Here is a 17,015-nt window from a genome sequence, read left to right as displayed (position 1 = left end):
GGAGCAGGAGCAGTGACTTCACCTGAGAACATCCCAGCGGGAGGACAAGAGAAATCATGTTTATTCCTCAGGAATACTGAAGTGCCCTGGAGTAAGCTGCCATTCTTCTGTAACAGCGTTATCAGTAATGCTTTAAACTCCAGCACCTGGTTATGTATTTGAAACCAAGTCTGTTTCTTGTTTTGTATTTTCTCTCTGGAAGTTATAAGGAGGTGGTCTTAAATAAATTAAACAAAAATGGGAAGCCCATTGCATGGCCTTTGTTTCTTCACCTTTGGTCTCTGAGCATGAGGAGGACTGTGTGTGAACTGCCAGCAGCTGTAGCCACCTGCTCACAGCCTTTCTCAGAACCCCCTGAAACCAGTTGTTGGGTATCCTTCCCACTTGCCCCCTCACACGTAGTTTTCAGAACTGCTTCCACCTCGTAATCAGAAGTTGAAGATTGCTGCTGCATGGCCTGACGGAGATGACTGACGTCTTAAGGCGCCTTTCCTTCTGTGGCAGCTCTTCGTGTGTTCTCACCTGGGGACCTGGCAGAGCACATCTCGGCTGTGCCTACTGCGAGGTGGTCCCACTGCTGCTGTATTAGCATGGGAGGAATCCTGGCTGTGTGGATGGCCCACTCCATTGAAGTCAAGTCCTGCAGCTTCACCGAGCTTGAGACAGTCCAAGCTTCAGCTCTGGAGGGCGGAGGAAAGCTCATGGCATACCCACCTCGCCGGAGGGGCCCATTTGGGGTTAATTTTATCTTCACGTAGCAGCTGAAGTTTGAGGACAAAAGGGCCATTTCTCATGCCCCTCTGAGTTTGTTCCTGTGGTTTCACTTGAACCAGGGATGCTAGATGCAAAAGTCATATTTAGCAATTTCTTCAGACGATAAACAGAACCCCAGAGCTCAGCCTTTCTTATTTCTTTTTCCTTATCATAGAATTAAGATAGGCAGAGCCCGATCCCACTTGCCCCTGTATCCTGTAAATACTGATTTATTATCTACTGTAAGCTAGGCACTGTTGTAAGCAGCAGAGATAAATGGATAAAAAGACACAGGCTTCTGCCTTCAAGGAGCTTAGAGTCTGATGGAAAGACAGACATGAAAACACAACTCTGAAAGAAGTGTTTCAATGGAGAGGAGAGGTGTAGGCAAAGTACACTGAGAACAAAGGAGAAGGAGCAACTACGTCTCCTTAGGATGGCCCCACAGGCGACGGAATGCCTGCACTGAGACCCGAAGTTGACTGGGAATCCCAGACAGAAGGAGGGTAGCCTCTGTGTTTGCTCAGGATCATGTAATGCATATTATAGCTGGGAAATCGCAAGTAGTTCAGCAGAGCCAGGGTGCGCGGGGGCAGGGGAAAGGCATGGAGGGGGAGGCTGGGCAATAGGGTACAACTCATGTCTGACTCCAGTTCTGGAACATTGATTAGACCTTAGTTCTTACAAGTGCTATAGTGAGTACATTCAGGGTAGCAAATACCCTCCCTCAGCCTCCCCACTCCCTTTTCCAGAAAGGTCTGCTAGGCTCTGCCCTACAAACTGTCCAGGCTCCTCTGCCCTCTGGGCTTGTTTTCCTCTTTGGATCATCTGGAAGTCCAGAGATGGGCTTAGCCCTAGACTGGAAGTCATGGCCATGGCTTGTCATTGCTACTTGGCTGTTTTCCACTTGGTCCTCTTCATTCTATGATTACGGCAACCCATGTAATTGAAAGAAAAATAATGTGCAGCCTGTTTCATCCCTTCCACTTGTTTTTTTCCTATTTATTTATTTCTGAGATGGAGTTTTGCTCTTGTTGCCCAGGCTGGAGTGCAGTGGTGGCAATCTCGGCTCGCTGCAACCTCCACTTCCTGGGTTCAGGCGATTCTCCTGCCTCAGCCTCCCGAGTAGCTGGGATTACAGGCATGCGCCATCACACCTGGCTAATTTTGTATTTTTAGTAGAGACGGTGTTTCTCCTTGGTCATGCTGGTCTCAAACTCCCAACCTCAGGTGATCCTCCCACCTTGGCCTCTCAAAGTGCTGGGATTACAGGCGTGAGCCACCGCACCCAGCCTCCTATTTGCTTTAAAAGTAATTTCCTGGCCGGACGCGGTGGCTCACGCCTGTAATCCCAGCACTTTGGGAGGCCAAGGCGGGTGGATCACGAGGTCAAGAGATCAAGACCATCCTGGCCGACATGGTAAAACCCTGTAGCTACTAAAAATATAAAAATCAGCCGGGCATGGTGGCGCACACCTGTAGTCCCAGCTACTCAGGAGGTTGAGGCAGGAGAATCATTTGAACCCGGGAGGCAGAGGTTGCGATGCGCCGAGATCGCGCCACTGCACTCCAGCCTGGGGACAGAGCGAGAATCTGTCTCAAGAAAAAAAAAAAAAAGCATTTTCCTTCCCCAGTTTTTCTGTCATTTTCCCATCCTCATTCAGGCAGAGAGAAGAATAACATGCCGCCTTCCAAAAAAGACAAAACACAAGGTAGCCACAAATTCCCTAGACACATTAGAAAAATAGGGAGTGGAGAGGGACATTGGAATGAAAGTTCTCTGTCTCATTAGCTGTTAGGTTTTAGGCATTTATTTGGATGGATCCCTTTGGCACCTTGGAAGCACCACTGAAGTGCTCTGAGAAAGGGGTCAGCTGTCTGAGGGAATAGTTCTGGACAGAGGCCACAGGAAGCACTGACCAGTTGCTTTAGTTCTTGGAGAGCTTTGTATTCCCGCCTTGTTGCCCTTAGCGGAGGCTGGCCCAAAGCACACTTGATCTTGTCCCCACTCCCTGCCCCCATCTCAGATCAACCTTCAGAAAGTCCCGGCTTGTTGGCAAAGGCACACATTCTGTGTTACTCTTAAGTTTCATTAGAAATTCAAGTCCTCTGGGGCCCTGTTCCTTTGTGGGCTTGTGCAACTGACTTTGTTTCTTGTCTGCCTTTCTGGAACCAAATCCAAGGAAATTCATGGGTTTGGGGAGACAGCGATGGGAACCCAGCAGGGCACAGGATGCTAGGATAAAGCTGTGGCGCCCCAAAAGTGGCCTGCTCTGCCAATATACATAAATACATACAGTCTGAGCTTGACACTGTATAATTTGGCTCAGAACAATATGTATTTTGAGCTCATTTAGGTGAATGACTTTGGCATTTCATGTACCCACTAGGGGAGCCTTTATCAGGCTGCATTTGCCTTATGCAGAAGTATGCCTTTGTTCTGAGAAGTGGCCTCAGAACACACTGTTGAGCTGTCTCCTTTAGTGAGTGTCATCCTCTCATCCATTTCAAAAGATCGCAGATGCCGTCTTGAAGTCCTGCTTGTAGGAAATGCAGGGGTTGGGAATGGAGGAGATGACGATGTAGTTTTGCTTTTAGTTTTCCCATACCTCACTGTTTACATTTTTTAAAAATGTAACCAACCCATAATTGCATTTTTCTTGTCGTGGTTCGATCTGATTGTATTGTTGAAGGACTATTTTTGAACCTGTCCAAATAAACTCTGCAAAGTATTTCCACGAGGATGTGACTCCATGGCACTTGGACAGCCTTCATCCTGAATGGTACTGAGACACAAATGGTTTCCTGTTGCGTGCTTTCTAATTACCTAAATGCAAACGGGGTGGAAGGGAGAAAGTGGAAATTCTAAGTACCAAAAGGAATGTTAAATTTAGAATAATAAGCTCATCTGGAAGCTATCACCACTTTTTTCTTTAAGTGCGCTCCAAACATCGCTTCCCCTTGGACACCAAAGCGTGGTATTGGGGTAAAGACAGACCTGGGCAGGAGCAGGGGAGAAGCCCCATGGCTAATGAGCGGCCTCTGTGTGGAACAAGAGTGACAACTGTTCTGCTGTCAAGTGCCTTGACAGAGAGGAACCAAAGGAGACGCAGGGCTGTAAATGATTTGGAGTCAGGGGACTGGATCTAAGTTCCCACTCTACCATTTATTTGCCAGGTGACCACGGGGAGTTTCCTTAACCTAAGGGGTTGTTGCAGGGTGGGCGCAGTGGATCACACCTGTAACCCCAGCACTTTGGGAGGCTGAGGCAGGTGGATCGCTTGAGCCCAGGAGTTCCAGACCAGCCTGGGCAACATAGCAGGACCCTATCTCTACAAAAAACACAAAAATTAGCCAGGGATGGTGGCATGCACCCGTAGTCCCAGCTACTTGGAAGGCTGAGGAAGGAAGATCACTTGAGCTCAGGAGGTTGAGGCTGCAGTGAGCCATGATCATGCCACTACACTTCAGCCTGGGTGACAGAGTGAGACCCTGTCTTAAAAAAAAAAAAAAAAAAAAAAACAACAACAACAAAAAAAAAAACCACACACACACACAGTTATTTACTGAGCACATTGGTCTTTGAGCTAGGCTAGGAGGGGAGAAGGGGAAAAGACACTGAAGAAAGAGAACTCTAGGAGCTTCCGCCCAGGTAGGAACATAGAACTATTACTGGGTATTTGCATTCAGGATATGGCTTCAATTGTTTGACCCTCACTTAAGGAGTACAGAGCCAGAAGGTGGAGGTGGAGGAAGATGTCAAGAATTCTTTGAAGGAGGTGTGGGCAGGTGATGAATCTTTAACAGGGAAGAAATTGGGGCTAGGAAAAAAGAGCTCAATATCAACTGTCAATCAAGTCATCTTTATTCCTGGTCTATTCAGTTTGAGCTAGGCAGAACATATATCACGAGGCTTACTTTTTACAAGCTTATGATAGAGGTACTATTATTCTCATTTTATGGATGAAGAAACAGATTTTGGAAGGGCAAATTAACTTGCCCAGGGACAAGTAGGTGAGATGATGCAGGTGGAATCTGAACCTGATTCCAGAGGCCAGACTCTTACCTACTTTCTACACTGGTCAAAAGCTGTTTAAAGTGGGGAGGGTCATTTCAAAGGAAAGCATTTGATCCAGTTTAAACCTGATTTGAGATACTTAAACTAGTTGAAATGGATCAGAGCCAGTTTCACTGAGTTTAGATTAGTAAGAATAAGTTGATCCAATTTGAAGTCAGCTGTATTTGTTTAAAAAAGTAATTCCTATGTCTATTTTCTATTAATCAGAAACATAATTATCAATCAGAGCTTTGGGTCAACGTTGCTGATGAGTTTGGCTAAGTCCTTGCAAATGTAATAAAGCATCATGACATTTTATTGGAGTAGGCATCTTAAAATCTATACACTTTTCAATTAGATAATTAGATTTCTTTTTCTTTTTGTCCTTTTTTTTTTTTTTTTTTTTTTTTTGCGACAGGGTCTTACTCTGTTGCCCATGTTAGAGTGCAGTGGTGTACAATTTTGGCTCACTGCAGCCTTGATATCCAGGACTCAGGTGTTTCTCCCACCTCAGCCTCCTGAGTAGCTGGGACTACAGGTGCACGCCACCATGCCTGGCTAATTTTTGTGTTTTTTCGTAGAGACAGGATTTCACTATGTTGCCCAGGCTGGTCTTGAACTCCTGGGCTCAAGTGATCCACCTGCCTCAGCCTCCCAAAGTGCTGGGATTACAGGCACGAACAACTGCATCTGGCCCTAAATTTATTATTTCTTATTACGTGGCATCCTATAGAGAGAACTTGCCCTTCTCCCTCATTTATTTAGTCATTTATCCATATCAGTATGGACTCATGGATTCTCATTTTATTCAATTGATTACAATCCATTATTATTAATATTTCACTCAAATTGTCTAGATTTGTCCAGTAGGATCTCTTTCAAATGGTATCTGTATCCCTTTGACATATCCATTCCATTCTTTGAACACGAGCTATTGCAGATTCTTCTTGTATTTGCCCCACCCAGCCCTGGAATCAGCAATTTCTCCAAGGAGCCCTGGTTCCATTGAGTGGGGAGTGGTAGTTAGAAACCAAGCTCTCTAGGTGTGCTTGTTGCTGTTGGTGTGCCATTGCTTAGACACACCAAAAGCTTTGTCCACCTCTTGGCCGACATACTAGAAAATATGTGTGTCTGTGTGTGTGTGTGTGTGTATATGTGACCTTGAGTTCATGCTCTCTTAAGTCTAAAACCTAGGATTTAGTCTAGCCTTCCTTCCATCCATATTTGTAATTCCCTTATCTAATAGTGAGAAATATGGCTCTAGGGATTTGATTTTGAAGGAGCAGTATCTATAAATTAGGTCTACTTGGCTTCTGTGTGTGTGTATATGAGTATAAATGTGCTGTGATTCCCTCTCCAGTCTCTCCGTCTTTGTCTATCTGCACATGTATATGTCTTCTAGTTTCCATCACTCTTTGCCCTCTAGTTTTTCTGCTGTCTGTATCTCTGATTGTGATCAAGACCTAGAGTACTTTTTTTTTTTTGAGGCAGAGTCTCGCCATGTCACTTAGGCTGGAGGGCAGTGGCGTGATCTCAGCTCCCTGCAAACTCCGCCTCTCGGGTTCAAGCGATTCTCCTGCCTCAGCCTCCCAAGCAGCTGGAATTACAGGCGCCTGCCACCACACCTGGCTAATTTTTGTATTTTTAGTAGAAACGGGGTTTTGCCATGTTGGCCAGGCTGATCTTGAACTCCCAACCTCAGGTAATCCGCCTGCCTCGGCCTCCCAAAGTGCTGGGATTATAGGCGTGAGCCACCTCACCCAGCCTAGAGTACATTTTTATTATAATAGTTATGGAATAGTTTTATTCTTACTATTTTTCAGTTAGGTAGTTGAGTTTAATGTTTTCTATATTTTTATTTTGTGTTAGTTATTATAAGTAATGTTTGCTATATTTTTAAAGCCCTTAAATTAACTTGCTTTTTAAGTGGGTGCCTCTGACTGATCCTTCCATGGGTCAGTGACTTTCAATCAGAAGAAAGGCTTCCCCAAATTCTTACTATAGAGCATCCACTGTTCTCATCGGAGCTTCCCTGGGTCACTGTGTAATCATGAGAAAGTCACTTGATCTCTCTGGGCCTCATTGTAAGATGGTTTTAATGCTCCTTTTCCCTTCCTGCCACATGGTCCAGATGTGAGGTCAGGCACACTGTTATTGAGGAGAGAAGGAAAACCAGCTAAAGAGTTCATTTTTTAACATAATCAATTATATAATAAATTATGATGGCAAGAATCATCTCCCGTCTACATGGGAGTATATCCATTATAATACCACATGATAGACTCTCCATACCACGGAAATTAAAGACTCGCCACTGTTCCAGACGTGACTTCCTCCTCTCCCCATGGAAGCAGATTTCATGGATAAAACCCAAATCCTACTCGGTTTATAGGAGAAGTCTTCCTGTCAAGGAACAGAAAGATGACTACAGATCTTCTCTTCATCAATTTGGATACCTCTCTTGAAGATTAGGAGATAAAGTCACAGAAGGTAACGCTAGAATTTGTCAGTCAGGAGCCGCATCTATTAGGGTTTCCTGAATCCTCCCCCGGGCCCCCAAAACCAACCATAAAACTTATTTTTGGTCTGGACCTGTTATCTGTAAAGCCTCAGTTTGATTGAGGATGGGGAGCCTTGGGGAATTTCTTTGACCTTGCCAGAATCTCTGCAAGTCTTCCAAATGGACTCCTGGCTTTCCATCTCTCCCTCTCCAACCAGTCTTAACAATATTTTACGCATGTTGTTTTCTGCTCAGAAATCTTCAGTAGCTCCCCAATAAGCACAGAATATAGGTCCCAATTTCTTAGCCTAGCCTTCAAAGCCACTTAACTCCTATCTCCACCTCATCCCATGTGGAGCAGGATAGGGGCTAAGAGCAGGGGGCTCTGGAATAGATCTGCAGGGTTTGAATTCCAGTTCTTCCACTTATTATCTGTGGGGCCTTGGAAGTTGTTTACTCTGTCCATGCCTCAGTTTCCTCATCCACAAATGGGAACAATGTTAATAATACGTACCTCAAAAGGTTATTACCTACATGAGAATTAATTAATATATGAAAAGCCCCTTCATCAGTACTTGACATATAGTAATGTTAGACCATTGCTCCCCGACACACCCTTTTTAATCTAGTCTCCACACGGCAGCCAGTGTTAAACATAAATTGGATTGTAGAATTTCTCTGCTCAGAATTCCCCAATGGCTTCTCATCCCATTTGGAGAAAAAGTCAAAGTCGATACAGCGGACTGTAGGACTCTACAAGACCTGGCCCTCTTGGTACGTCTCTGACCTCATCTCCCACCCACCCCTCCCTTGCTCCTCCACTCCCGTCCTCCTGTCATTGCTGTTCCTGCACACACGGGCCCATTCCCACCCCTGGGCCTCCTTTGTACTTGCTTTTCTTTCTTTATTTCTTTCTTTCTTTTCTTTTCTTTTTTTTTTTTATTTTGAGACGGAGTCTCGCTCTGTTACCAGGCTGGAGTGCAGTGGTGAGATCTCGACTCACTGCAACCTCCAACTCCCTGGTTCAAACAATTCTCTTGCTTCAGCCTCCTGAGTAGCTGGAACTACAGGCACGTGCCACCATGTATTTTTTTTTTTTTTTTTTTTTTAGTAGAGACGGGGTTTCACCATGTTGGCCAGGATGGTCTCAATCTCTTGACCTCGTGATCTGCCCGCCTCAGCCTCCCAAAGTGTTGGGATTACAGGTGTGAGCCACTGCGCCCGGCCTATGGTTGCTCTTCTCTTCATAGCCCGCTCTTCCCCTAAAGATCCATGCAATCTGCTCCTTCGTCTCCTTCAAGCTTTGGCTCAAATGTCACCTTTGCTGGGCATGGCGGCTCATGCCTGTAATCCCAGCACTTTGGGAGGCTGAGGTGGGAGGATTGCTTGAACCCAGGAGCTTGAGGCCAGGCTGGGCAACACAGGGAGAGACCCTGTCACTACCAAAAATGCAGAAATTATCTGGGTGTGGTGGCGAGTGCTGTAATCCCAGCTACTCAGGAGGCCAAGACGGGAAGATCACTTGAGCCCAGGAGGTCAAGACCAGCCTGGGCAACATGGCGAAACCCCATCTCTACAAAACATACAAAAATTAGCCGCACATGGTGGCATGTGCCTGTAGTTCCAGCTACTGGGTGTGGGGTCGGGAGAGGCTGAGATGGGAGGATCGCTTGGGTTGCAATGAGCCAAGGTCACACCACTGCACATCAGCCTGGGCGACAAAGTGAGATCCTGTCTCAAAAAAAAAAAAAAAAAAAAAGTTGCCTCCTCAGGGAGACCTTCCCTGAATACTCCAGTTTTTGTAACCCTCCCCTTGTCTCGACACACACAGACTCTAACTCCCTTTCCTGCTTTCTTTTTCTCTATGGCATTATATTTACCTATCTATTTTGTTGGTTATCTGTCTTCTCCCACTAGAATGTAAACTCCCTGAAGGCAGAGAATGTCATTGGTTTTTTCCACTGCTATATCCTTAGCACCTACACAGAGCCTGGTACATGGTAGGCATTCAGTAACCATTTGCTGAGTAACTGAATATTAGTATACTAACTCTATTTCTTTCTTTTTTTTTTGAGACGGAGTCTCACTCTGTCGCCCAGGCTGGAGTGCAGTGGCACGATCTCAGCTCACTGCAAGCTCCGCCTCCTGGGTTCACGCCATTCTCCTGCCTCAGCCTCCCGAGTAGCTGGGACTACAGGCGCCCGCCACCACACCTGGCTAATTTTTTGTATTTTTAGTAGAGATGGGGTTTCACTGTGTTAGCCAGGATGGTCTCTATCTCCTGACCTCATGATCTGCCCGCCTTGGCCTCCCAAAGTGCTAGGATTACAGGCGTGAGCCACTGCACCCGGCCAACTCTATTTCAATCAAACTACTTATTGATTTATGAAACATCCCTTTCCTAGGGGTGACAAATGCATTCAAACAAGGAAGTTCCTTTTTTTTTTTTTTTGACAGAGTCTCACTCTGCTGGCCAGGCTGGAGTGCAGTGGTGCGATCTCAGCTCACTGCAACTTCCATCTCCCGGGCTCAAGCAATTCTCCTGCCTCAGCCTCCCAAGTAGCTGGTATTATAGGCGTGTGCCACTATGCCCGGCTAATTTTTGTATTTTTAGTAGAGACAAGGTTTCACCATGTTGGCCAGGCTGGTCTCGAACTCCTGACCTCAGGTGATCTGCCGGCTTCGGCCTCCCAGAGTGCTGGGATTACAGGCGTGAGCCACTGCACCATGCGGAAGTTCCATTTCTTAGCGTGGGCTGCTTTCTTGACGTGCCCAAGTCTTGCTCATATCTCAAGCCCCTGCTCAAATAACACCTCCTCCAGCAAGCTTTTTCTTTTCTTTTCTTTTCTTTTTTTGAGACAGAGTCTTGCTCTGTCACCCAGGCTGGAGTGCAGTGGTGCAGTTTTGGCTCACTGCAACCTCCCTGTACCCGGTTCAAGTGATTCTCCTGCCTCAGCCTCTCAAATAGCTGAGACTATAGGCATGCACCACGACGCCCGGCTAATTTTTTTTTTTTTTTTTTTTTTTTTTGTATTTTTGTATTTTTAGTGGAATTGGCCAGGCTGGTCTTGAACTCCTGACTTCAAGTAATCTGCCCACCTTGGACTCCCAAAGTGCTGGGATTACAGATGTGAGCCACTGTACCCAGCCCAGCAAGCCTTCTCTAGCCATGCCAGCCCCCTGGGAGTTCTTCCTTCTCTGAGCCCCCATGGCCCTCATTCCTGGGCACCCTCCTTGGCAATAAGCCTTCCCTTTGCTGATTCATATGCTGGTCCTTTTCCCTTAGAGGGCAGCTTGTATGCCTTATCCTATCTGTAATAGCTTGCACTGTGCTGGACACTTAACAAGTAGTCTAAAAATCACTGTTGCTTTAGTCAAAAATTTTTAGGAGGCAAGTAACACACTCCTTCAAGTCAGCTTGAGATCATGAGATCCTGGAGAAGCTCATAGAATCCAAGTTAAAGGAGAACATTGAGGATACACTGGCAAGAACCAAGCCCTTGTCAGCTCCTTCAGCAGCCAGAGTTCTCGAGAATTCTGCCCTTATGGGTTACAGTTCTCCCACATGGGCGCTATGCCTCTCAGTTCAGAAAGATAGTTTGATAGGCTCAGCCTGGGTCAGGCATCCTCTCTGTTCTAATCCCCTTTGTCCAGGAGGGCAGGTTCGTGGAGAACAAGCATGGCTGCTGGATGCCCTGTGTGTATCTGTGTGTATCTGTGCAGCTCTCTAGTAGAACAGCTGGGCAGTACAGAGATTCTTTTGTGCCTTCTTTTTCTCCAACTCCCATGTTCGAAAAAAGGTGATTTTTTTCAACAAATGTATCTGGAGCACAAAAATATCAAGAAAAAATATTGCTATAGAAGAGGATAAACTTATCAATTCTGCTACTGAATAGAAAAACCTATTAAAATTTTCATATCTGTGGCATATTAAATATTCACAGAAGGGCCCACTCTTGGCCAGGCGCAGTGGCTCATGCCTGTAATTCCAGCACTTTGGGAGGCCGAGGCGGGAGGATCACCTAGGGTCAGGAGTTCCAGACCAGCCTGGCCAACATGGTGAAACCCTGTCTCTACTAAAAATACAAAAATTAGCCGGGCATGGTGGCAAGTGCCTGTAATCTCAGTTACTCAGGAGGCTGAGGCATGAGAATGGCTTGAACCCGGGAGGTGGAGGTTGCAGTGAGCTGAGATCGCACCACTGCATTCCAGCCTAGGTGAAAGAGTGAAACTCTGTCAAAAAAAAAAAAAAAAAGCTGGGGAGGGCCACCTTGAGGAGGGCAAAAATTCTTCTTCCACTCACTGTGGATATGCGTGGGCCGTGGGGAGCTGAGAAATGGAAGGAACAAAATAGGGAAAAAAAAAAACCTGGAACCATGACATTGTAATATAATTGATTTGCCGAGGCTGGGAACGGTGGCTCACGCCTGTGATCCCAGCACTTGGGGAGGCCGAGGTGGTCAGGAGTTCGAGACCAGCCTGGCCAACATGGTGAAACCCTGTCTCTACTAAAAATACAAAAATTAGCCGGGTGTGGTGGTGCGCACCTGTAATTCCAGCTACTCAGGAGGCTGAGGCAGGAGAATCGCTTGAACCTGGAAGGCAGAGGTTGCAGCAAGCTGAGATCTCATCATTGCACTCCAGCCTGGGCAACAAGAGCAAAACTCCATCTTAAAAAAAAAAAAAAGAGGCCGGGTGTGGTGGCTCACGCCTGTAATCCCAGCACTTTGGGAGGCCGAGGCAGGCGGATCACGAGGTCAGGAGATCCAGACCATCCTGGCTAACACGGTGAAACCCTGTCTCTACTAAAAATACAAAAAAAATTAGCCAGGCATGGTGGTGGGCGCCTGTAGTCCCAGCTACTCGGGAGGCTGAGGCAGGAGAATGGTGTGAACCCGGGAGGTAGAGCTTGCAGTGAGCCAAGATCGTGCCACTGCACTCCAGCCTGGGCAACAGAGCAAGACTCCGTCTCAAGGAAAAAAAAAAAAAAAAAAAAAAAGAAAGAAAAAGAAAAAGAAAAAGAATTGATTTGCCTAACCTCTAGCCCTATGTATCGATTAAGAAGAGAACCCATCACCATGGCAGCCTTGTTCACCATATTTACCATGGGGGCCAGGGTGCTGGCAACGGCTTTGTGGAGGACCTGCAGGCGCCAGGCCCTTTCCTGAGAGCCCCATCCCGGTGCTGTCACACGGAGGCTGTGTCTGTTACCGTGGGGTCAGACAACCACAGCTGAAGGAAACAGTGAATTCAGCTCGGCAGCGTGTGGGGAGTCATAGGAAAGAAGAAAACAAGTGAGGAGTAAAGTGCCTTGATTTCCCTTCTTGATTCTTGGTCTCTCACCCTACCTACAAATAGTATTTTATTATTTTATTTTATTTTGTTTTGTTTATTTATTTATTGAGATAGGTTCTTTCTCTGTCACCCAGGCTGGAGTGCAGTGGTAAGATCATAGCTCACTGCAGCCTCTAACTCCTGGGCTCAAGAGATCCTCCAACCTCAGCCTCCCACGTAGCTGGGACTACGGGCACATGCCGCCACACCTGGCTAATTTTTAGTTTTTTTCTTTTTTTTCTTAGAGACAGGGTCTTGCTGTGTTGTCCAGGCTGGTCTCGAACTCTTGGATTCAATTGATCCTCCAGCCTCGACCTCCCGAAGTGCTGGGATTATAGGCATGAGCCACTGTATCTGGCCCTGCAAAGAACATTTTACATTTTTCCATGGGACCAAGGACCCATGGAGTCCTTGGGGCCTCATTCCTGCTCTCCCGTCCAGGCCAAGACCCTCTGCAATCCTTGAGAGGACAGGCTCCGTACTGTGGAACCCACAGTGCATGGCCACCTTCTCCTTCTGAGTCTTCTGAGTCCAAGATGGGGCCCGAGGTTTCCTGAGCCCACCAGCAGGGAGGAAGAGACTAGAGGACACAGCCCAGGTGGATGGGCTCAAAGTCAGAACACCTGTTTCTGGTCCTGGATGTTCTGCTGACTTGCTGAGTGGATCTGGGCAAATCCTTTCTCCCTTTATGAAAAAGGATAATATAGCCGAGCTCAGTGGCTCACGCCTGTAATCCCAGCACTTTGGGTGGCCAAGGTGGGCAGATTGCCTAAGGTCAAGAGTTTGAGACCAGCCTGGCCAACATGGTAAAACCCCATCTCTATTAAAAATACAAAAATTAGCCAAGCGTAGTGGCACACGCCTGTAGTCCCAGCTATTCAGGAGGCTGAGGTGGGAGGATTGCATGAGCCTGGGAGGTGGAGGTCGCAGTGGGGGGAGATTGCACCACTGCACTCCAACCTGGGCGACAGAGGGAGAGTCCACCTCAGACAAACAAACAACCCACCATAGTAACTACCACTTCCTTAGAGCCAAGCGTGTGCCGGCTCCGTGCCTCACATTCACGTCTCTCAGTGAATTCTGGGTGATCCTGGGGATGGGTCCTATTACAATTCCTGTTTCCCAGATAAGGAAGCTGAGGCTCAAGAGATGCATTGCTGGAGTAAGGTGAGAAAGCTTTGTGCTGAATCCTGGATTTGATCCAGGGCATCTGACTGCGGCGCCTTTCCTGAGCTATATATATGAAACCTCCCTGAAATAGCTTTCATTTTATGGAGCACGTGCTATTTTCCAGGAACTGTGCCGAGCGCTTTGCATCCATTTATCTTCTTGAATCCTGACTCCATCTCGTTATAATCTCACCTTAAGTGTCGCCTCTTTGTGACTTTTCTGAGGCTTCTCAGTGAGTTCGTACCTCCCACACCACATCGCCCACTCTGGCTTAGTTCATTCATAATACTTTTTCTCCTTTTTTTCTTTTTTTTTTCTGGAGACAGAGTCTCGCTCTGTCACCCAGGCTGGAGTGCAATGGTGCGATCTCAGCTTGCTGCAACCTCTGCCTCCCAGGTAGCTGGGATTACAGGCACGGGCCACCACGCCCAGCTAATTTTTGTATTTTTAGTAGAGATGGGGTTTCACCGTGTTGGCCAGGCTGGTCTTGAACTCCTGACCTCAGGTGATCCACCTGCCTCAGCCTCCCAAAGTGCTGAGATTACAGGCATGAGCCACCGCGCCTGGCCTCTCCTTTTTTTCTTTTAAATAAATATTATTATGATGATTATTTTTCGAGACAGAATCTCACTCCATCACCCAGGCTGGAGTGCTCTGGTATGATCTCGGTTCACTGCAACCTCTGCCTCCCAGGTTCAAGCAATTCTCCTGCCTTAGCCTCCCAAATAGCTGGGATTGCAGGCACGTACCACCACACCGGGCTAATTTTTGTCTTTTCATTAGAGATGGGGTTTCACCATGTTGGCCAGGCTGGTCTTGAACTCCTGACCTCAAATGATCCACCCACCTCGGCCTCCTAAAGTGCTGGGATTGCAGGTGTGAGCCATTGCGCCTGGCTCTTTTAAATAAATATTAAACAACTGAACCTGGAATCTTCAGAACACATTGGTTATGTGAGATCCACTCATCTGTTTATCTGTTACACAATCTGCCTGGGTGTGGCAGAACATAAGCTCCTTGGAGGCTGGGACCTTATTGGTCTAGTCTGTTGTGTCTTCAACACCTCTGTGCATGTACAATAAATATTTGTTGGATAAATGAGTGACTCCAGACAACAAATCTATGGAGTACATAGCACTACTAACTGCATTTTGCTGATAAGGAAACCAAGGCCCAGGTGTGAAACAACTAGCACAGAGTCAGAGGGCAATGCAGCAAAAATGTAAACCCTGAGCCTCCCCTGATGAGTCCGAATGGCTCCTCCCAGCTCCAAACCTGGAGGTGTGAACGCTCTCATCTTTATTGTAAAAAGAGAGGGACTGTGTACCAACCCTCTGTTCAGTGGGCTGGACTGGGAAGACAGGCCTTTTGCTTGTTTTCATTCTATTTCTCCAGCGAGAGTGCAGAGGTTTGGACCCCCGTTGAGGCCAGACTGACAGGATTAGAGGAAACAGCTGGGCTGAGTCCGTGCCCTGCAGGAGGGAGCTCACATTCCCAGGCTCTGGGAGAGAGCAGCGCCCCACAGCTCAGTCACATTCCAGGTCGGTCATTTTCCTGAGCCCAGATGTTTGCTAATGAGCTGGGGAGAGGGGCTTTTAGCCCTGAGCCCCAGCTCTGGGCCCCACATTACCTTGGCCCCAAGAGGCTGGCCCAGGGCCAGGAGGCTCTGGCCTCAGGCCCATGCCCTGTGCCAGCCAGGCCTGTAGGGGCAGCTGGAACACCACTGCCAACCAGGTGCATCTGCTCGAGCTGGGACACTCTGACGTGACAGGTTCTGCCTTTCCCGCTGGGGCCCCTGGGGCCCATCATCAGTGCAGCATCCCTGCTGCAGCCTGTGGGGAGGAGCACTGAGGCAGCCGAGAGGGTGGAGAGGGTGTGGTGGGCACGAAGCATGGACTTTGGTGTTGACAGGTCTGGGCTCAAGTCCAGGCTTTGTTAATCACTAGCAATGTGGTCTTGAGCAGGTAATGACACTTTTTGGTGCCTCGATTTTTCTCACCTGTAAAATGGGAACAATGATGGGACTGTGGTAAGGATTAGAGGAGATGAAGCAGACAGAGTGACCAGCATAATGCCTGGCACAAAATGGGTAGATATTACTACCAAGTTACTTCCCAGGCCCCCTGCCCACACTGTAGCTTTCCCGTAGTTATCAGTCATCACCAGACAGATGGTGACTCAACTCCAAACCCTTTGTCCCTGATTAGGGGGTTGGTGTTGTTCTTGAACCTCCCCGTGTTTGAGAGATGGTGGGCTGCCCTGTCAAGGGCACTGGTTGGAAGTTGTGGCTTCTACTCCTGGCTCTATGTGTGAACTGACCAGCTCATCAGGCTCCACAATTAGCTTTCTGCAATGTGGGAGTGGATTCTTACAAAATGTAGAACTCCACTCTCCACCCTGCTCAGGGTCTGCATGAAAGATGGCGGTGGTAAGCTTTGGCTGCAAAATGGTAAATATTTCCTGAGTGTCTACTGTGCGCGGTGCTGTGAGGCTGGTTTCTGCAGTACATGGTATATGGTTATCCAACAGACATTAGCTGCCATGGGCTCTTACTGTGTGACTTTAGGCGAGTTACTTAACCTTTCTCTTGACGTTCCTTTTTTTACTTTTTTTTTTTTTTTTTTTGAGACAAGATCTTGCTGGAGTGACAAGCTCATTAGGTTCCACAATTAGCCTTCTGTAATGTCCAGGCTGGAGTACAGTGGCACAATCATAGCTCACTGCAGCCTCAAACTCCTGGGATCAAGTGATCCTCCAGCCTCGGGATTTTTTTTCACTTTTATTATGTTATTTATTTATTTATTTATTTATTTGAGATGGAGTCTCACTCTGTCTCCCAGGCTGGAGTGCAGTGGTGCGATCTCGGTTCACTGCAACTTCCACCTCTCAGGTTCAAGTGATTCTCCTGCCTCAGCCTCCCGAGTAGCTGGGACTAGAGGCACATGCCACCACACCTGGCTGATTTTTGTATTTTTAGTAGAGAGAGGGTTTCACCATATTGGCCAGGCGGGTCTCGAACTCCTGACCTCAAGTGATCCTCCTGCCTTGGCCTCCCAAAGTGCTGGGATTACAAGCATGAGCCACCTCGCCTGGCACTTTTAAAATAGAGACAATACTTACCTCATAGGTTTATTGTGAGAGTGGCAACAGCTTGCAATGGGATGAGGCACATGGTAAGGTGCTCAATATGTGTGAACTATT

At 47.3% G+C, this 17,015-nt stretch overlaps 1 protein-coding gene across 1 annotated transcript in view; it reads left to right on the top strand.

Annotated features, from left to right (window-relative positions):
• Nucleotides 1-244, top strand: part of MICOS10 (mitochondrial contact site and cristae organizing system subunit 10) — a 29,688-nt gene extending 29,444 nt beyond the window's left edge. Inside the window, exon 4 of the mRNA XM_054503536.1 lies at nt 2-244. Within this exon, the coding sequence (XP_054359511.1) occupies nt 2-16 (15 nt within the window). The 3' untranslated portion in view covers nt 17-244. The remainder of the gene's footprint in view (nt 1) is intronic.
• The last annotated feature ends 16,771 nt before the right edge of the window (nt 245-17,015 follow it).

The sequence above is a fragment of the Pongo pygmaeus genome, chromosome 1 (genome assembly GCF_028885625.2).
Source record: "Pongo pygmaeus isolate AG05252 chromosome 1, NHGRI_mPonPyg2-v2.0_pri, whole genome shotgun sequence".
Classification (NCBI taxonomy): domain Eukaryota; kingdom Metazoa; phylum Chordata; class Mammalia; order Primates; family Hominidae; genus Pongo; species Pongo pygmaeus.
This window is presented reverse-complemented; position numbering and strand designations above follow the sequence as displayed.